Source organism: Salvelinus namaycush, chromosome 20 (genome assembly GCF_016432855.1).
Source record: "Salvelinus namaycush isolate Seneca chromosome 20, SaNama_1.0, whole genome shotgun sequence".
Lineage (NCBI taxonomy): Eukaryota > Metazoa > Chordata > Actinopteri > Salmoniformes > Salmonidae > Salvelinus > Salvelinus namaycush.
The window spans coordinates 44,824,215-44,845,967 of record NC_052326.1 but is presented as its reverse complement, the minus strand read 5'-3'; the positions used below and the strand labels follow the sequence as shown (position 1 = coordinate 44,845,967).

Below are 21,753 nucleotides of genomic sequence, written 5' to 3'. Positions count from 1 at the left end.
GTGGCAACAGGTCACAAATATTGCTGCTGTGATTGCACAGTGGTATTTCACCCAATAGATATGGAAATTTATCAAAATTTGATTTATTTTCAAATTCTTTGTGGGTCTGTGTAATCTGAGGAAAATATGTCTCTCCTAATATGGTCATACATTTGGCAGGAGGTTATGAAGTGCAGCTCAGTTCCCACCTCATTTTGTGGGCAGTGTGCACATGGCCTGTCTTCTCTTGAGAGCCAGCTCTGCCTTCGGGGGCCTTTATCAATAGCAGGGCTATGCTCACTGAGCCTGTACATAGTCAAAGATTTCCTTAATTTTGGGTCAGTCACAGTGGTCAGGTATTCTGCCACCGTGTACTCTCTGTTTAGGGCCAAATAGCATTCTAGTTTGCTCAGTTTTTTTGGTACATTCTTTCTAACGTTTCAAGTAATTCTATTTTTGTTTTCTTATAATTTGGTTGGGTCTAATTGTGCTGCTGTCCTGGGGCATGTTTGTGTTTGTGAACAGAGACCCAGGAACAGCTTGCTTAGGGGGCAGGTTTATCTCCAGGTTTATTTCTCTGTAGCTGATGGCTTTGTTATGGAAGGTTTGGGAATTGCTTCCTTTTAGGTGGTTGTAGAATTGAACGTCTCTTTTCTGGATTTTGATAATTAGCTCTCACACACAGAGAGAGTACCTCCACTCAAGCCCCCACCTTCCCCCTGTTCTTTAAAAGCATGCATACCAGACAGTTGGCAGTCATTGTGGTTTGTCAGGATTAGATGCATCATAAAGGGTTAAATGAGAGACACAAAGGCAACAACATTAAAGTGCCTATCTGTTTAACCAGGCAGCCGTCACCTTGAACTTCAAAGTGTGTCCTTTATTAAAGCTATGTAAACAGATTAGACTGTAAAATGTGTATTATGAGGACATTTGGCTTTTAAATAGTCCCAGCTCCGAGACCATGTCAGCTGGGGGTAAAGCTAGACGATTTAAAAAATGAAATAAAAACATGCACTACTAGCACCGACATTGCTGATAGCTTCTTTATTGACAAAAAATGTACTTACTACGACTGTGACATGTGGTTGTCTCACCTAGCTATAGTTGCTACCATGCTGTGTTGTCATGTGTTGCTGCCTTGCTATGTTGTTGTCTTAGGTCTCTCTTTATGTAGTGTTGTTTTGTCTCTCTTGTCGTGATGTGTGTTTTGTCCTATATTTCTATGTTATTTTTTTATTTACTTATTTATTTTATCCGAGCCCCCGTCCCCGCAGGAGGTCTTTTGCCTTTTGGTAGGCTGTCATTTTAATTAACTGACTTGCCTAGTTAAATAAAGGTTAAAAATTAATTAAAAAAAAGCTATCTTACTGTAAGATGAATGCACTGTAAGTCTCTCTGGATAAGAGCGTCTTATAAATGACAAAAATGTAAATGTAGAGTCCACAAACGATGTCAGGTCAGTGATTACTTCAAGGAAGGAAGGAAGGAAGTAAAGAAGGAAGGATGCATTAATAGAGTATTCAAATAGGGCCCAAGCACTAGGCATGTGTATGAGACATGTACAGTAATGTTTTACTGCCCCCCTTTGGTTAAAAAATATAACCAAAAATCCATGACTGGGATGTTTTGACAACTTGCACTAGAAAGTGCTGAGAGGGTCACTTAAATTATTTCCAAACAATGTAAAATACACATTTCCATGTCATTCATTTCGTAAGTCATCTCACACAATGTGTTTTCAATGTCTAGTAAAAGGACACAACACATGAAGGACTGTATATTATAGTAAGGTAAGGGCAGACCAGACTAGTTGATCACCTACACCCTATACAAAATCACATACAGTAAACTCCGTTGAACTATCACCGAAGATGATTAGGGATTGATTGGTGTTACCTGGGGATGGAGTGGAGGTAGAGTAGCACTTTGCACACCTCATGGGCGGACAGCAGAGGAGATGTCCAGCCCTGCCTGTCCCCATGGACCTCCAGCACGGCCCTGCCCACCCTGTCTCTGCTCCCTGGAGGATGAGGAGACAAGAGCGGGTGTCATGGAGAGGTTAGATGGAGAAAAGTGTGGACCAGGGTCGTATTCATAAGGGCAGATCGTAGCAACACGTTTTACAACTGAAAACGAAAATGAGTGTTTGTTATTGGACAACACTGGATAACACTAAACGCAATGCAGAACAAACACTGTACCTGGCAGACTGACAATGCCCAGGTGAAGCAGGCCGCTGATGCTTCTGAAAATGGAGTGTTGGGTGGAGGGAGATGGAGGAGAACTGGATACGGGGGAGGGGGGTTTGATGGGGGGCGCCGAGGGCTTCGTTTTTGGGCTCTGGGGTTTGGTGTCAGGTCTGTTGGAGGGTGCAATAGCCCGCGTTTCAACTTTGCCAGGCTGGGGATCTTGTGGTGAAAAGAAATGACAGATCATATGAATTTCAATTTAACCAGGAAGATAGACACGGTTTGTGAAACACACAGGGTTGAAGAACAAAGCTCTACTGTAAAGTCTTCCTGGTCAAATTGTTTCGAGAAAAAAAAATCTGACATTGGACTTGCTCTCTCCTTGTAGCCAAACACTTTGAGGCTGTTAAGCCTGGCTTTGATTTCTAGCATTCTAACTTCTTCCAGAGCCAACAAAGGCTTGTCTGTGCTCCCTCTCCCTCACCAGTCCAATAGTCTCTGACTAACATGTCTCCAGACCTCTAAGTACCCTTGTGAGGGTGTAGGGAGGAAGTATGTAATAAGAAATGGGGACAGTGCACTGTCCTTCTTCCCTAGCTCACTGACAGTCCTATGAGTGTCCTTGTTAGGGCCCTTGTGAGTGCTTAGGGAACAGGAACTGTTTCTCTCCATTAAAGGAATGTCATGTTTACTACCATAGCCAATGGACACTGGCCTAATGGCCCCTTCTCAGAGTACAGCCTTATAAGAGCTATTTCTGTCCTTCTCCCTTGATATCTGGAATGAAGTGATTACAGCCATTCTGCCAATGAGAACAGACCAGAGAGCAGGGGAGGGGGAAATGGAATCCCCCCCAGGAACATCATATTCACTCCGGACCCCTACATCATAGGGAGCCTCTTTATGGCATCCTCTGACATTTGACACAGCACACTCTCTTCAGTAAAAAGGGTCAATGTTGAGTTTAAATTAGTTGGTGTACACAGAGATGGTTTCAGTGTCCATTTGAAACATGCACTTTTTATGAAGCAGGACAGTATGCTGAATGTGGCACAACAATACAATAGCCTAAATGTTGCAATTCTGTGTGTCTGTGTGTATTTCGACCCTCGACAAATACAAAACATTAATCTCATACAATAGCAGAGCAGTAAAAATCTACTGACACTGTATCTAGGATTCAATTCATTGCCAACTCAATGCAAGTATAGGCTCATTTAATTCTAAATCTGTTGTTATCCCAAACAACCTCAACGTCCCTTTAAACATGTTATTAAACGGTTAGTTCTCATAGTGGTCACAGTTACGGCATTCATATGTTGAAGTCACTCAGCTGTCAGACGAAACTGGCAGTTGTTTCATCTGAAAACTGATAACTGAGGAAATGTCATCTGACAAATGAGAGACGTTCTAATATGGATGCTGTACATAGTCACTATTACCTTTCTTGGCAGACTGCTGCCTGTCCAGCTTGGGGGACATCGGGCCAAAGGCCGTGCCTTTTTTACATTGCACCACCTGGGAACTGGGGGGAATCATCTCTGGGCAGATGTCACTGTGGCTCCTGTAGTTCAGTTTATGGACCAGAGGACTTCCTCTGGCCTTCTCAGACACGGTGGACAGTGACCTGGGCTTGGTTTTGTGTTTACCAATGGTTTTCACCGCCTCTGGGTTCCAAATTGGTTTGGAGGTGTAGTCACACTCGAATGCATCAACCATGACCGGGTGAGAGATTGCCGGAGGTAACGCTACCTTTGAGTCAGGTCCCGTTTGATGGGCCATGTGGTGTGTCTGAAGATAGGGTTCCCCTTGGCACAGTTTATGGATTATTTGAATTTCTTTAGTATTTTTTCCTGGTTTGTGAGTTATGGCAGGTTCGATGGATTTGTGTGGTATGTGATTTAGGTCCAATGGGGATTCCTTACCGAAGTGTCCATGTTGGTGTGGCTCGTGACCTACAATAGACTCCTTATAGTGGTTACAGCACTCCCCGGGGTCCTGACCCGGACCTCTGGCGTGACCCCTGAAGCCCATCTCCTCCCCTTCACAGGGGCCAGACTCCTCCAGAGCATCTAGCAGACCTACACTCCCCCTTTCAAAGGGAACTGGGTTGCGCAGAGCTGCCAGGTAGGAGTCCCTGTACCTGCATTTTAGTTCCTGCTCACTAGACCCCTGACCTAGCCTCCTCTGGCTGCATGGCATGCAAGGCTCTTCTGAAAATCTGAGGGTGCGCCCACAGGGGGTGCTGTTCATGAGCGGTACAGGGGGAGGGGGCCTGACTGGTTTGAACAAAGGGGGAGTAGAAGAGTTGGGAGTCTTATTGCATCCCGTAAGAGACTCTTTCTCCTTGGCGAACTCCACTAAATCCACGTAGTCACCTTCGACCCCGCGGTAGTTCCGGCTGGTGTCCCAGGTGTTAGGCGACACCCAGCCTACAGGCTTGACTAGTGGTTTGGCACGCGGTTTGGGAATGGGTTTTTCATGGTCCCCCTTGATTAGTTTCGAGGTACCATCCATGAGTCTCAAAGACACAGAGATCCCATCCCTGGCAGGAAGGATCATGGTCTCTAGGGAAAGGGCGGAAGAAGTAGAGTCGGAAGAGGAGGGAATCTGCAACGGCATCGGCTCAAACGGAACGTCACGGATAACACTTGGTGTAGTGATCGTCTTGGGCTTGTCCAGAAACTCTGGAATGGCCACTTGTGCCCAGGGCACCTTCATCACTCCCTGGTCGGTGGAAAGCAGGCAGCGGGACAGCGGGGTGCCATGACGGCCGTCGTTCACCTCCCTCAGCCAGTCAAGGGTGAAGATGCACGGGTAAGAGGTCTCGGGGATGGGGGTCTCCTCCACCTCACGGCAGCCCTCCTCCAAGAGACTTTTGAGAACGATGCGGGCTGCCTGTTCTCCAAAGGGCTCCACCTGCAGGTAAAAGTCTCCGGGGCGCAGCAGAAGAGGGTTGAGCGAGGCCAGCTGGATCACGGTCCTGTCGCGGAGGCATAGGGGCCAGCCCTCACAACGGAAAAGCACATCCGAGTACGCAGCCTGGGGAGAGGAAGGGAGAGGTTGGAGAGGGGGTAAGTTGCATGGATTTACGATTTCTTAGGTCAGTATTTTTTCGTCATTAGTCCTGCGGTAGGACTGCACTTTTTTGTTCCAGCCCAGCACCAGCGAAACTCAACCAATTATCAACACCCTTGATTAGTTTAATCAGGTGTGTTAATGCTGGACTAGAAGAAAAAATATTAAATGATCCATCATTTAAATTTCCGGGGTGCCCACTAGGGGTGCACTTAAGCTATGTAACATGTGCCATGTGAGGAGACTAGAATCCAAAACAAATCAGGCTTATGTCTACTTTAAATTGCATTTGACAGACTGGAATGCAATGAGGGAAGGATAGATTCACCATTCATTTCACCTCAAATTCACCTTTATGTCAGTATACTACTGAGCTGTGGTTATGGAAAACTGATTCTGGCCTACACCAGACTGTTATTGAGCCTCCAATAAGACAAATGCCTGGTATTCTAGACTTTTTTTTTTGTACAATAAAAACAATACAATATAATCCTTTGCTGAGCGATGTCAGCTCAGTTGCGTGTCTGTCTAGCAACCACAGAAAATAATAGAATTCGGGATTGATGAAGCATAAAGAACAGCTTGGATGTATCCCCTGATGGACAAGTAAACCTTTTGTTGATCTCTTTTTGCTGAGGTACAGCTAGAACCTCAGTTGTAAACCTTTGCAGTTTTACTGTTACAGTCAAGTTGCTCGATCTATTCTCTCTCTCTGTGTGTGTGTGTCTGTCTGAGAGAGATAGAGAGGTGTGTGTGTTTTTGTGTGTCAATGTGTGTGTGAGTGAGTGTGTATATATGCATTTGGTTGTATGGGTATCTATGTACGTGTGTGTGTGTGTGTGTGTGTGTGTGTGTGTGTGTGTGTGTGTGTGTGTGTGTGTGTGTGTGTGTGTGTGTGTGTGTGTGTGTGTGTGTGTGTGTGTGTGTGTGTGTGTGTGTGTGTGTACTCACACAAGCCGCCTGCTGCACGATCTCCAGGAGGTGTTTGGACGGGATGAGAAAGTCCAGCAGGCAGTGCAGCGCATCACCGCGGTATCGCTCCTCGATGGTCCTGAACAGCTGACTGAGGACGGTGGGCGCTGTGGCCTCGAAGGGCGGGAACAGGGCCGACAGGGCACTCTGAATGGACGAGTCCAGGGATTCTGGATTCTAGTGAGGAGAGAGAGTGAGTGAGAGTGATAGAGGAATGTTTTAGTTTCAAGTCAACTTCCACATCAACAAGTTCAAACATCAAATTCATTTCATTTCACTTTCATATAAGATTGGAACGCATGACCAAAGAGTGAATAATAATGCAATTGTACCCTGACCCTTTTCATTGCAGCAATTGGTGTGTGTGTGTGCCTGTGTTTCTGTGTGTGCGCGCGTATGTGTGTATGTGAATAGTTTCAGAGGTGAGTGTATATTTTGACCTCCACTAGTGTTGACAGCGCCGGTTTGTTTGAAGAAAGTCCACATAACCGTAGAAAGTCCAAAAAGATAGATAATCTGTAAACGTAAAGCCACAGGACAGATATCTTTCTTGGCTTTTACTCCTGCGCTGGGCCCTCTGGAATGCCTCAAAGCAATATCACTTTAGAGTCAGCAACCCAAAAATGTTGAACATTGAAGTAAACTGTATGGATATAATTTTAGGGGCATTGTAGCCTCTAGTTGTGTCTTCATATTCAGAATAATCATCAACATCCTCAAAACGTGATTGGAACGCTGCAAAGAAGGAACAATGCCCCAAAACCAAAACATTCCTCTAAAATGTAATAATTTCACTCTCTGACTTCATTTTTAGTTTCAGGGAAATTAAAAACAGACGTTTTGGAAGATCAAGGTTTTTGTTTGAGTGGGGAACTAAACTAATCAGAAAGCCTTTGGCATGCTCTGGATATGCTTAGCTCTGTGTTTCATGTCCTTCCAAAATGCACCTAATTTAAGCTGGTACTCTTCAAGCAGGGGAAGAGTCGTGGTCTGAGTGAGAGAACAAAGAAATGTATGGTCTCCTTCACATCACAGGTCCCCATAGAAAAGAAGTTGTGTAAACGGACACCGTTGTGCACTAACATCAGGCATGAGGGTAGTTTTACTACATACAGTATATGCTATGCTACATATGTGTGTTTTAGATAGTCACGGCAATAAGAACTAGGCCACATTTATCCAGGGTTGCACTCTGCGTACTGCTCCTTGGACCACCTGTGTAGAATAGTACAAACAAAACACACAGAAGCAATCGGGGGAGTTTAAAAGGGATGTTGCACGCCAAAATCAAACTTTGTTAGACATTGTCCCACCTGAAAAAGTAGCATACTGTCAAGTAGTCCCGAATGTGGGGATGCTTTCCATTGTGTACAGCAGTGGTTCGCAACCAGGGGTACTAGGACCCCTGCGGGTACTTGGCCTATCCACAGACGGTACTTGAGAAGACTCATTTACCAGCATACTGGTAAAATGCACATGAGGGGGTACTTCAGGGGTACTCCAGGCAGAGCAAAATTCAGTTGCAGTACAGTACATTAACTCAAAAAGTTTGGGAACTACTGGTGTACAGCATAGCCATGCACATTTAGATAGAAAAACACTTAAACATCCCTTGTCTATCACAAATGTTGAATAAAATTATCTTTGAACTTACTCTGACGATATACTGTGGAGTTCGTCCTTCAGCTGGTCGAAATTTGGGACAAAAGTATTATTAAACTGACTTCAAAATGTAGGTTTCGGTGTGTGGCAATCAAGATGTGTTTGTGCATAACCTAAGGCACGTACACAAGACGGAAGTACATGCACCGAAGTCTTGCAGGTGTTTACATGGTTTTGTGCATGTGCCAGGTGATCGACATTTCAACTCCAGCGCCAGTGCTCTAAAAACTAGGGTAAGTAATAATTTCTTTGGGTATTTTGCCTCAAAGGTCGACCAGCTGAATTTTATTCAACATTCTGGCTTGTAAGGAAACTTACCAAGTTTTTGCAGTGCTTTGTTTCAGACTGTATACCAAGAATTGGTATTAACAGTCGTATTTATTAATCAAATGTCAAAATAATTTCAGTTCCACAATGTTGAAAAACATCGGAAAAAGGTTTGATTTTGGAGTGTAATGTCCCTTTAGGTTCTGTGACACTGATATGGACATACGCATTGATTTCTCTAACTCTACACATATACAGTGCCTTCAGAAAGTATTCACACCCCTTAACTTCATGCACATTTTGTTGTGTTACAGCCTGAACTTAAAATGTGATTTTTTGTGGGAATGACATTTGTTGTCACTGGCCTACACATGATATCACATAACGTCAAAGTGGAATTATGTTTAGAATTGTTTTATCCTCAAATGAATAAAAATGAAAAGCTGAAATATCTAGAGTCAATAAGTATTCAACCCCTTTCATATGGCAAGCCTAAATAAGTTCAGGAGTACAAATTTGCTTAACAAGTCACAGAAGAAGCTGGATGGACTCACTCTGTGTGCAATAATAGTGTTTAACATGATTTTTGAATGACTACTTCATCCCTGTACCCAACAAATACAATTATCTGTAAGATTCGTTAGTAGAGCAGTGAATTTCAAACAGATTCAATCACGAAGACCAGGGTGGTTTTCCAATGCTTTGCAAAGAAAGGCACCTATTGGTAGATGGGTAAAAAAAAGAAAACCTGACATTGAATAAATATCCCTTTGAGCATGGTGAATGTATTAATTACACGTTGGATGGTGTATCAATACACCGTCACTACAAATATACAGGCATCCTTCCTAACTCAGTTACCGGAGAGGAATGAAAACCTCTCAGGAGACCAATGGTGACTTTAAAACTGTTACAGAGTTTAATGGCTGTGATAGGAGAAAACTTAGGATGGATCAACAACATTGTAGTTACTCCACAGTACTAACCTAATTAACAGAGTGAAAAGAAGAAAACTTGTACAGAATAAAAATATTCCAAAACATTCATTCTGTTTGCGACAAGGCACTAAAGTAATACTGCAGAAAATGTGGCAAAGCAATAAACTTTTTGTCCTGAATACAAAGTGTTATGTTTGGGTCAAATCCAACACTCTACACTACTGAGTATCACCCTACATATTTTAAAGCATAGTGGTGGCTGCATCATGTTATGGGTACGCTTGTAATCGTTAAGGACCAGAGAGTTTTTCAGGATAAAAAAGAAACAAATGGAGCTAATCACAGGCAAAATCCTAGAGGAAAACCTGGTTCAGTCTGCTTTTCACCAGACACTGGGAGATGAACTCACCTTTCAGCAGGACAATAACCTAAAACACCAGGCCAAAGCTACATGATATCATTCTGCCAGGTAGGAATAGGCTACTTTGTAGCTAGTTAACAGTTAATAGAGAAGGTTTTTGGGAAAGCCTTTCCACCTGCCAGAAGCCGGTTAGGCCTATCATTAGCATCACTATATTGTTCCTGTTCCTTGTTTGAAACCTGGAAGATTTTCTTCATATTATGAGGCATGTCTCACCTTGCTTCAAAGTAGCCTATAGCCAAAATCGCACCATAGAAACGTGGAGGCAATTATTTTATAAAAACTTCCTCATTATGCATTCTCTTGTTCTATTGGTTTTCTTTCAACTTTCTTTCATTGTCTAGCAGCCAAAGTCACTATCCTAGTCATATTAGCAACCCATGATAGTTGTTGCATCTTTAGATCGCCCCACTTTCTAAATTTCGAATGGATATTTCCATATCTGTCCATGAAACTGCTTGCATGTGTGTTGTGCATTTCAGAACAGTGTTTATCCGCAAACTGTTTTTTGGAACATGTGCGTGTAGCCTAATGCCTGTGTGCACATTGCTGCGCCTAAAATGTGAAGAAATAATAGTTTATCAACATTTTAAGCTAAACATTCTAATCTTTGCTACCCGCCTTATTAATTGATATGGCTACTTTGATACGCATCGTGGGGATTAAGAAGTGAGTATATGTAATGCCTACTGAAAAATAAGTGTGTATACCCTCCACTACACGGGTTGAATATATATCTAATCGAGATATAGTATATTAGTGTTTTATTTTTCATTCTTATTTTACAAATGTTAGAATTTTTCTTCCACTTTGACAGAGTATTTTGTGTAGATCGTTGACAGATGCTTTGAATATTGTTAAGCCTTTAGAAGTCTAGACATATCCAAAAAGCCAAAGACTGATCATTTTGTTGAATATTGTGAAAGGAACACTCCTTCTCCAACCAAGGAAGAGGAGCAAACTGAAGAGAAGGATATTCATCTATTTAAATCAAATGAAATCACATTTTATTGGTCTCATACACATATTTAGCAGATGTTCTTGCGGGTGTAGCGAAATGCTTGCTATTGGAGAAATGCTTCTTCATTATCAAACATGTAGCCCATATCCTTTTTACAAATGGGCTTCCTATGGATTCAAGGACCAATCAGAATATAGAATAACATGATGTGATTGGGGATGAGCTACATAAATCTGACTAATTGTTTTCAGACAGTTGGACACAATTGGTCAGATTTACGTAGCTCATTGTCACGCCCTGGCCTTAGTTATCTTTGTTTTCTTTATTATTTTTAGTTAGGTCAGGGTGTGACATGGGGGATGTTTGTGTGTTTTTGTCTATGTCTTGACGTTAGTTGCTTGTGTCTGCACTATCGTTTGTTAGCTTCACGGTCGTTTGTTGTTTTGTCTAGTTTGTATTAGTGTTCGTGTTCGTTCCTTCTTCTATTAAAAAGAAGATGTATTTATATCACGCTGCGCCTTGGTCCTCTCTTTCACCTAACGACGATCGTGACACTCATTTACTATTTGGATTGCTATGGATTTACACATGCAGCCCAATTCTGATCTGCTTTCCCACTAATTGGTTCTTTGACCAATAACATAATTGTTATTACATAATAACATCTTTTCACATCAGATCTTTTTCAGAGCTGATCTGATTGATCAAAATACCAATTAGTGAAAAAAGTATTAGAATTGGGCTGCCTGTGTAAACGCAGCATAATTGTTGGTTTTTGTGAGGATTCGTGAACATGCTACCTGAAAACAGTTACCTGGAAATTCCATGGATTTTCAAGACTGGATTCCTATTTCATCTGAATGCAGCTGAGCTTTAGGTCTGTAGGCCTGTCATGTGTATTTGACTTGAATATGCTATTGGCTTTGTCTAGGACTGAGAGAGAACTCGCATATTTTGCACAGTCAGTTGGCAGCTTTGGTCCATGTTTCATACTTGCACAGTGTACTGTATATTGGATTGGATAGGATATCTCAGCACAGAGATGCAGAAAAAGCATGCTAGCTCTCACAGTCGGTTCAAAGTTCCCCTCTGTGTTGATCTCCAATCCCGCAATGACTGTTTTTAGACTTGACCTGATTTAGCTCTCTGGCTTAGCCAAGGCCACTGGGAGGTCTAGGGTAAACAGGCCTCCAACATCTTCAAAGGCCTCACACTGGCTGAGGGAGAGATACGCTAACATATGCTATGCTAATATATGCCAGATGACTCAAAAGATATGCTAAATGCTAATGTATGATAACCTGCTAATGCATTTCCCTCATGAGCAAAACACACTGTGGATTATACAGAAGCATTTCTCAATCCATTCCTGCATGGTGCTCAAATGTTTTGTTGTAGCCTAGAACTAACACCTGTTTCAAATAATAATCGCCAAGCTCCTGATTAGTTGGATTAGGTTTGTTAGTGCTGGGCTCAAACAAAAATGAGTCTGTCCCTCAGGAATCATCTAAAAAACACTGTTCTACAGGATATAATCAAGGTTTTACTTTGACCATTATGTTCATGTAGGTCGAGGTATGGCTTTGCAGTTGTGCTCACATTATTAGTACATTACACCAACAGGACGTGGATAAAAAAATACAATAATAAAACTTATGGTTGTATTGAACCTCCATTGATAGTTACCTAATTACATTAAATCTTTGTGTCTGTTAGAAAGATTTCGTACTCAACTGAAAAGAATGCTTATTTCTGCTAATTGTGCACATCTGTCACAATACATCAGGAGTTGAAGAACAGAACTGCCTTTGAGGCCGGTCATCAGATGTTAATGTATAACAGCTGTGAATGAGTCATCATTCAAGAATGAGTTCTGACCTAGACTTAGCGCCATGTTCAATAAAAAAGTACTCTGAAGGTATACCAGACTGAGCCAGCACATTGTTCTATATTTGCTTCTAGACAGTCTATCCATTATTTGTCCCCTATGGGCTCAGGACAAAATTAAGCAAAAATTTAGACAAACAAGACACACGTGCGTTTAAAACAATTAGCAAATCGGTGTATCAGTAATCTCGCAAAGGCCTTCCCATTCAACCCTGCTGAGATCAATACTTTTTACCAGAAATAAAACTATAGACTGCGGCTTTAAACGTCCACTGCAGTTCCTGATTTGGCCTCGTTTTTAAGACTGCTCATTAAGAAATGCTAGCGGCCATGACTGAAGCCAAACGAGAGCTGTCTTGGGGGTGTAGTTTGATGTGGGTGTGTTATGTTTGCATATCATGCCCTGGTAGGTACTGTTGTTGTTCCCTCCTGGGTCACCGTAGCAACAACATAGCCACTTCCCCCCCACTTCCTCGCACACTTCCTTAAAATAGTTAGAAATAATCTATGATAAAATCAAGAAATCTGTAAATAATTTAGACGTTAGTAGCACAATTTTACATCCAGGTAAGGTGTTTGGTGTAGTATTTCTCAAGTTTAAAAAATGTGCATGTAAAACTAGTCTGCATACAGTCTATTGAGTTGGGAAGTTGCTCAGGGCTGATTTCTGAGAACAATAACATGTCTACAACATCATCATCTGCAGCTGTCAAACTATTGTAAATAACGCACAAGCTACACGCTGTTTATCAGTGCCCAAAATCACTTGTTAGCTAGTTAGATTAGGGGCTGCAAAATGACTACTATTGATAAGTAAATGGTTTATAGATGTGGGAGTAATGATTCATAAATGGTGAACACAGACTTGATAAAAACTGGCAATACTTTACTCGACACCAAGCGTCATAACACGTTATGACACAGTCATAACCATGTCACAATATGTCATAACAGCTGACATAACTTGTAATAACCTGTTATAATATGGTCATAACTGTCATGACACATATATTTAGACCTGTTGTGACATAAACTGCGTTATTCTATGGCTGTTAATGACACCTACTGTACATAGAGTGGAAAAACCCACAAAACCTACTACGGTAGTTATTTTATGGCTGGTTATGACACCTACATAAGTGTCAAAACCCACTAAACCAATCACACAAGGCAAAACATTCCATTACACCATAACCTACGTGTCAATGGTATGTTTATGTTATACATACAGTACTAGTGAAAATTTGGACTCACCAACTCATTCAAGAGTTTTTCTTTATTTTTACTATTTTCTACATTGTAGGATAATAGCGAAGACATCAAAACTATGAAATAACACATATGGAATCATATAGCAACAAAAAAGTGTTAAACAAATCAAAATATATTTTATATTTGAGATTCTTCAAAGTAGCCACCCTTTGCCTTGATGACAGCTTTGCACACTCTTGGCATTATCTCAACCAGCTTCATGAGGTAGTCACCTGGAATATGTTTCAATTAACAGGTGTGCCTTGTTAAAAGTTAATTCGTGGCATTTCTTTCCTTCTTAATGCGTTTGAGCCAATCAGTTGTATTGTGACAAGATAGGGGTGGTATACAGAAAGCCCTATTTGGTAAAAGACCAAGTCCATATTATGGCAAGAACAGCTTGAATAAGCAAAGAGAAACAACAGTCCATCATTGCTTTAAGACGTGAAGGTCAGTCAATCTGAAACACTTCAAGTGCAGTCACAACAACCATCAAGCGCTATGATGAAACTGGCTCTCATGAGGAAAGGAAGACCCAGAGTAACCTCTGCTGCAGATAATAAGTTCATTAGTGTTACCAGCCTCACAAATTGCAGCTCAAATAATGCTTCAAAGAGTTCAAGAAACACACATCTCATCGTCAACCGTTCAGAGGATACTGGGTGAATCAGGCCTTCATGGTCGAAATGCTGCAAAGAACCCACTACTAAAGGACACCAATAAGAAGAAGATACTTGCTTGGGCCAAGAAACACAAGCAATGGACATTAGACCTGTGGAAATCTGTCCTTTGGTCAAATTTGTCCTTGAGTCCAAATGTGAGATTTTTGGTTCCAACTGACGTGTCTTTGTGAGACGGAGAGTAGGTGAACGGATGATCTCCACATGTGTGGTTCCCACCATGAAGCATGGAGGAGGAGGTGTGATGGTGTGGGGGTGCTTTGCAGGTGACACTCTGTGATTTATTTAGAATTCAAGGCACACTTAACCAGCATGGCTACCACAGTGTTCGGGCAGCAATACACCATCCCATCAGGTTTGCGCTTAGTGGGACTATCATTTGTTTTTCAACAGGACAATGACACAAAACACCCCCAGGCTGTGTAAAGGCTATTTGACCAAGCAGGAGAGTGATGGAGTGCTGCATCAGATGACCTGGCCTCCACAATCACCTGACCTCAACCCAATTGAGATGTTTTGGGATGAGTTGGATCGCAGAGTGAAGGAAAAGCAGCAAACAGGGGCTCAGCATATGTGGGAACTCCTTCAAGACTGTTGGAAAAGCATTCCAGGGAAGCTGGTTGAGAGAATGCCAAGAGTGTGCAAAGCTGTCATCAAGGCGAATGGGTGGCTACTTTGAAGAATCTCAAATATAAAATATATTTTGATTTGTTTATTGCTTTTTTGGTTACTTAATGTTAATGATTCCATATGTGTAATTTCATAGTTTTGATGATGTCTTCACTATTGTTTTACAATGTAGAAAATAGTACAAATAAGGAAAAAACCCTTGAATAAATCGGTGTGTCCAAACTTTTGACTGGTACTGTGTACAGTATATATACAGTTAAGTCGGAAGTTTACATACACTTAGGTTGGAGTCATTAAGTTATAAATGCAACATTCAACAATTTTTGAATGATTTTGTTTTTCCCAAGAAAAGGGCTTTATTACAGACAGAAATACTCCTCAGCACCCCTCCTCAGACGAATATGATATGCCACACCTGTCAGGTGGATGAATTATCTTGGCAAAGAAGAAATGCTCACTTATAGGGATGTAAACAAATTTGTGCACATAATTTGAGAAATAAGATATCTGTGTGTACAGAACATTTCTGGGATTTTTTATTTCAGCTCAAGAAACATGGGACCAACACTTTACATGGTGCGTTTATATTTTTGCACACACTGATGTCAGACATGAACTTACCCCAATGCTCTGTTGCCAATGACTGGTATGAATGCAGGAGCAGATTTCAGGAGCAGGACAAGACACCCTCTTTTTGACTGATGACTGACATAAGGGAATGTACGTGATAGGCCTATCTGGCTTATATTATTATGATGGTCATAGTGTTTCTTTAACAGCGTAATAAAGTGTATTTTCTTAGTCTAAGTGACACAGGATGGTCATAATGCTTCTTGACCGTGTCATAAAGTGTATTTTCTAAAAGTAATTTAAAATATGATTAAATAAATACATGCACTACTGTTCAAAAGTTTGGGGTCACTATGAAATTTCCTAGTTTTTGAAAGAAAATCTTCATTTTTGTCCATTAAAAAATAACATCAAATTGATCAGAAATACAGTGTAGACATTGTAATGTTGTAAATAAATATAGTAGCTGGAAACAGCAGATTTTTCATGAAATATCTACATAGGCGTACAGAGGCCCATTATCAGCAACCATCACTCCTGTGTTCCAATGGCACGTTGTGTTAGCTCATCCAAGTTTATCATTTTAATAGGCTAATTGATCATTAGAAAACCCTTTTGCAATTATGTTAGTACAGCTGAAAACTGAAAACTGTAGACTAGTTGAGTATCTGGAGAAGCAGCATTTGTGGGTTCGATTACAGGTTCAAAATGGCCAGAAACAAAGTACTTTCTTCTGAAACTTGTCAGACTATTCTTGTTCTGAGAAATTAAGGCTATTCCAAGAAATTGAAGATCTCGTACAACGCTGTGTACTACTCCCTTCACAGAACAGCGCAAACTGTCTCTAAGCAGAATAGAAAGACGAGTGGGAGGCCCCGGTGCACAACTGAGCAAGAGGACAAATACATTAGTGTCTAGTTTGAGAAACAGACGCCTCACAAGTCCTCAACTGGCAGCTTCATTAAATAGTACCCACAAAACACCAGTCTCAACGTCAACAGTGAAGAGGCGACTCCGGGATGCTGGTCTTCTAGGCAGAGTTGCAAAGAAAAAGCCATATCTCAGACTGACGAATAAAAAAATATATATTAAGATGGGCAAAAGAACACAGACACTGGACAGAGGAACTCTGCCTAGAAGGCCAGAATCCCGGAGTCGCCTCTTCACTGTTGACGTTGAGACTAGTGACCATATTATGAGATGTGATGACAAGTTATGTCAGCTGTTATGACATATTATGACATGGTTATGACCGTGTCATAATGTGTTATGACACTGGGTGTCTAGTAATGTGTTACCTAAATACCTTATAAATGGTTTATTACGGACCTATAAAATAATATTACATAAATTCCAACTCTGTGTTGTCAATGAATGAAGCTAGCTAGTAGAAGCTAGCAGGCACATTGACCGCCACGTCCAGGCTGTATCACATCTGGCCGTGATTGGGAGTCCCATAGGGCGGCGCACAATTGGCTCAGCGCCGTCCGGGTTTGGCCATGGTAGGCCGTCATTGTTAATAAGAATTTATTCTTAACTGACTTGCCTAGTTAAATAAAGCTAAAAATGAAATATAACCTTAAATGGCTGCCTCTTTTCATTAACTTCACACCTGGCTAAAATGACCAAATCCTGACAAGGTACATTTTCAATCCAGACAGGCTGAACTCATTGGACATTTTGCCTCTCACCCTGACTCATTCCACCTCATGGGTGGCTTGGATGGTGATATATTCTGGTGAGTGGGACCCCGTTGAGCTACAGTAAACATAGCTCCGCAGCTGGATCCAGTTCAGAATGCCTCTTTAAGCCAAGTAAAGTGAGTGGAGGAAGGAAGTCTGGTGTTATGAGTTCTTTTGTATCCCATTACACTTGACCAACTGCCAGCATGACATGCCAAACAGGCTGGGGCCGTGCACAGTTCAGCATGACTTCTTCCCAGGGAAAACACTGTCTTTGATGGCAGATGGGTCCGGTATTTGCATAAAGGAGCCGTGTCTCAGATGGGCCTCTGACTACATGCTAAGCATTGGCCAGGCTCATAGCAACTTGTCAGCCCTCTTAATCAAATATCTGATGATTTGTGATTAAATGAAATGTGATGGTATAAACAACTCAGCAACAAAAACAGATTATGAAAAATAAGAAACCCGTTTGAAAATCCTTTTGACCTCAACGACCCCCATACCATAGTGTAGGGGAAAGGTGAGGATTAATTAGTTTGTTGCATTGTTTTCAGTATTATTGATGCTATTGCTTTGTATTTCAGCGCTTTCTCTCACTAAAATTACTTCTGGCTTATAACAATTTGGTTAACTCCCATTTTCACCCTTGCACTATCATTGCCCCACATCCTTGTGACAACACATAACAGCTCTACAGTATATTTCTGTATCTAGCTCTATTTCCATATATAAAAAACTAAAATGAATAGGGTTAGGGACCCAGACCCAGAGCAAAATATTTAATCAAACTTGAATCCACAAGCATTATAATGGAGGATGTATCTCAATAGGAGGTATTAGCCTCCTCTTCTCGGCTCCTTTACCTGCACTGATATTACTGAGCTGGTGTAAGCAAATCCTTGTTGGGCATCTACCACATTACTTTCACCTATCTAATGCTTTCAGACCAGTGCAAACAAAGGAGAGGAGACAGGGAGAGGAAAGCACATTACACTATTGGGATTCCCCCTAGTCCACACAGACAGTAGACTACTTCTGAATCCAGCTGACAGCAACATTCCAGTACCGCCTACCCTGCCGCCCACTCAAGTAAGTCCTGCTGTGTGTGTGTGTGTGTGTGTGTGTGTGTGTGTGTGTGTGTGTGTGTGTGTGTGTGTGTGTGTGTGTGTGTGTGTGTGTGTGTGTGTGTGTGTGTGTGTGTGTGTGTGTGTGTGTGTGTGTGTGTGTGTGTGAGACATCCTGGGGTTTTCCATCTGGCATCTATTGTCCTGTGTATCCAGAGGTTTAACCCTATTCAACACACTCTTGAAGCCTTTCAATCAAAGGTCATTGTTTGACATGGATTGTCTGTTCTCTGCTGTGGCATCTGTCGTGATGGGTGGGTCTTTGTCCTGTCTATCAGAGGGATGTCCCCTGGGTATTTCACTGAGGTAAGCACTGAAGAGTTAAGCTGTGTTTGAATACTCATACTAACTGCACTAACCGTACTATTTGTGATGTGAATTCAGTATATAGTATGCTTATTAGTCATAGTATGGAAATGGTTAGTATGCCAAAAGTTCCCGGATGTCATACTAAGTTCGCCAAAATACTAAGTATACATGCAGTGGACACTATTTCCGTTCTTTTAGGGCCCACAATGCAATTCTTCAGAAAATGGGCGTGGCTTCATAACTTTTCAGATTTTAAGAAAATGGCAACCGAAGTCGTACGAGAGCGGATACAAATTCAGTGCTTTAACTAATTATGACAAATGTTTCAGAAAATGTTGAGCAATGTAATAAAGTAATGACTTTTCAAATAAGTTATGTTACACGTTATGTTGGCTGACAATTTGTTAGCTATGCTATCCTTACAAACCGCATAGCATTACAACAGTATGTACTTTACCGGTATGTTAGCTAACTTTAGTTACCTAATTTTAGTTGGCTACTAATACATCTAACTTGCCAGGCAGTATATTAACTATCTGATATCTAACTAACTACCCAACTTTTTTACTTGATTATTCACATCATTCTTAGCTAAGTGGTATAGTCGTTGTGCGTATCAAGTAACATTGTTAATTCTGTCAATCTACTCCGATTTCAGAGCACTCTCGCGCAGAATAACTAATGAATTTACGAACACTCGACAACACCCGTTGAATATGGCCGGTGTCAGTAAACGTTGGGGAAAAAAGCATAATTAAATTGTTGCCAGCAGCACAGTTACAGTCACCAATGCTCTGGATAACATGAAAACAGCCTAACCAGCTCTGCTAGGGCGAGTAAAATGGTCAGAGTGAGGTGTTCTCTCATTTGTGTCTGGAAGTAGCTAGCCAATGTTAGCCAGTTAGCTTGGGTGCTTGATTGCCATTGAATGCTCGGATCAACCCTACTCCTCGGCCAGAGTGTCCAGTGTGCGCACTGAACGCACCGAGAGCGAAACGCTCTGAATTTAGACCGGACAATCGGATAACGCTGTGAATTTAGACCGGACAATCGGATAACGCTCTGAATTTAGACCGGACAATCGGATAACGCTCTGAATTTAGACCGGACAATCGGATAACGCTCTGAATTTAGACCGGACAATCGGATAACGCTCTGAATTTAGACCGGACAATCGGATAACGCTCTGAATTTAGACCGGACAATCGGACAACGCTCTGAATTTAGACCGGACAATCGGATAACGCTCTGAATTTAGACCGGACAATCGGACAACGCTCTGAATTTAGACCGGACAATCGGATAACGCTCTGAATTTAGACCGGACAATCGGATAACGCTCTGAATTTAGACCGGACAATCGGATAACGCTCTGAATTTAGACCGGACAATCGGATAACGCTCTGAATTTAGACCGGACAATCGGACAACGCTCTGAATTTAGACCGGACAATCGGACAACGCTCTGAATTTAGACCGGACAATCGGACAACGCTCTGAATTTAGACCGGACAATCGGACGACGCTCTGAATTTAGACCGGACAATCGGACGACGCTCTGAATTTAGACCGGACAATCGGACGACGCTCTGAATTTAGACCGGACAATCGGACGACGCTCTGAATTTAGACCGGACAATCGGACGACGCTCTGAATTTAGACCGGACAATCGGACAACGCTCTGAATTTAGACCGGACAATCGGATAACGCTCTGAATTTAGACCGGACAATCGGATAACGCTCTGAATTTAGACCGGACAATCGGACAACGCTCTGAATTTAGACCGGACAATCGGACAACGCTCTGAATTTAGACCGGACAATCGGACAACGCTCTGAATTTAGACCGGACAATCGGACAACGCTCTGAATTTAGACCGGACAATCGGATAACGCTCTGAATTTAGACCGGACAATCGGATAACGCTCTGAATTTAGACCGGACAATCGGATAACGCTCTGAATTTAGACCGGACAATCGGATAACGCTCTGAATTTAGACCGGACAATCGGATAACGCTCTGAATTTAGACCGGACAATCGGATAACGCTCTGAATTTAGACCAGACAATCGGACAACGCTCTGAATTTAGACCGGACAATCGGACAACACTCTGAATTTATGAAGGCCCAGAGCACACTCTGGCACTACAGATTGAATTTACGAACACATCTGAAATCATAAAATGTTTAGCTAGTCATTTGTTATGCTAACAAGCTAGCAAGAGGTTGCAAAGCAACAGCATCAACTTCCGATAGACAGGCGAAGCTCTGGTACGCTCAACTGAAATGATGTAGTAGGGATGCACCGATATGACCGATATGATCCAATATTTTCCTTGCCAAAAAAAAAACAATACTGATACCGATAACCGATATTTAACATTTTTGCCACCTTTAAAGCGTTCTAGTACAGTTAAATAGTTGAAAGACACACACACTGACCAAGTTATTTTGTTGGCATTTAAGTATGTCCCAATTTCCAGTAAAACATAATCAAAACCTATTTTTTTCACTTACTTGCTGCGATATTTCGTTGTTCATTTGTTCAGTCTCAACCAGGATTTCATCATACATGTCAAGCATTGTCAGTTGAGCTTATTTCTCGAGACAGTTGTTCGAATGGAGCTAGGAGTGTTCATGTTTCCAAGTTTGAAACATGTTCTCAAATACCATTGAAAAAGCAGCAGCCGTATAAGAACCAGTACATTCTTGAGCATGCAATACAGCTTTCCTCAGTACGAAATCCTCATCGACCCACTGCGCTGTCAGACTCAGCATGCTCATGGGGCTGACGTCGCTGGTCCAAATGTCAGTCATGAAGCTAATATCAGTGACGCCCATAGCAAGTAGCTAATGGATATGCATTTCAACAATACTGTGCAACTCCAGGTGGGGCAACATCTGAAAAATAGCACCTACTTAGTGTGTACCGGGGCTCAAGGTGCTCGACCAGTCGGCGAAAGCCAACATCATCCACGACAGAGAACGGTTGATTGTCAAGGGCAATGAATTCCATTATCTTGCCGTTAATGGATTGAGCTTTTGAGTTGTCTCGCTGAAACTCTTACTCTTTCAAATGACTGCTCGACTTGTTGACTGCTCGATACACACAGCAGACATTGTGGGCTAGCTTAGTAATGCT

At 41.9% G+C, this 21,753-nt stretch overlaps 1 protein-coding gene across 1 annotated transcript in view; it reads right to left on the bottom strand.

The window, feature by feature from the left end:
* The window catches only part of LOC120065401 (pleckstrin homology domain-containing family G member 4B-like), a 73,976-nt gene that overhangs the window by 40,028 nt on the left and 12,195 nt on the right, over positions 1-21,753 (bottom strand). Inside the window, exons 2-5 of the mRNA XM_039016385.1 lie at positions 6,201-6,398; positions 3,614-5,213; positions 2,184-2,390; positions 1,879-2,002 (exon numbers count right to left, since the gene is read on the bottom strand). Coding sequence (XP_038872313.1) covers positions 1,879-2,002; positions 2,184-2,390; positions 3,614-5,213; positions 6,201-6,398 — 2,129 coding nt within the window. The remainder of the gene's footprint in view (positions 1-1,878; positions 2,003-2,183; positions 2,391-3,613; positions 5,214-6,200; positions 6,399-21,753) is intronic.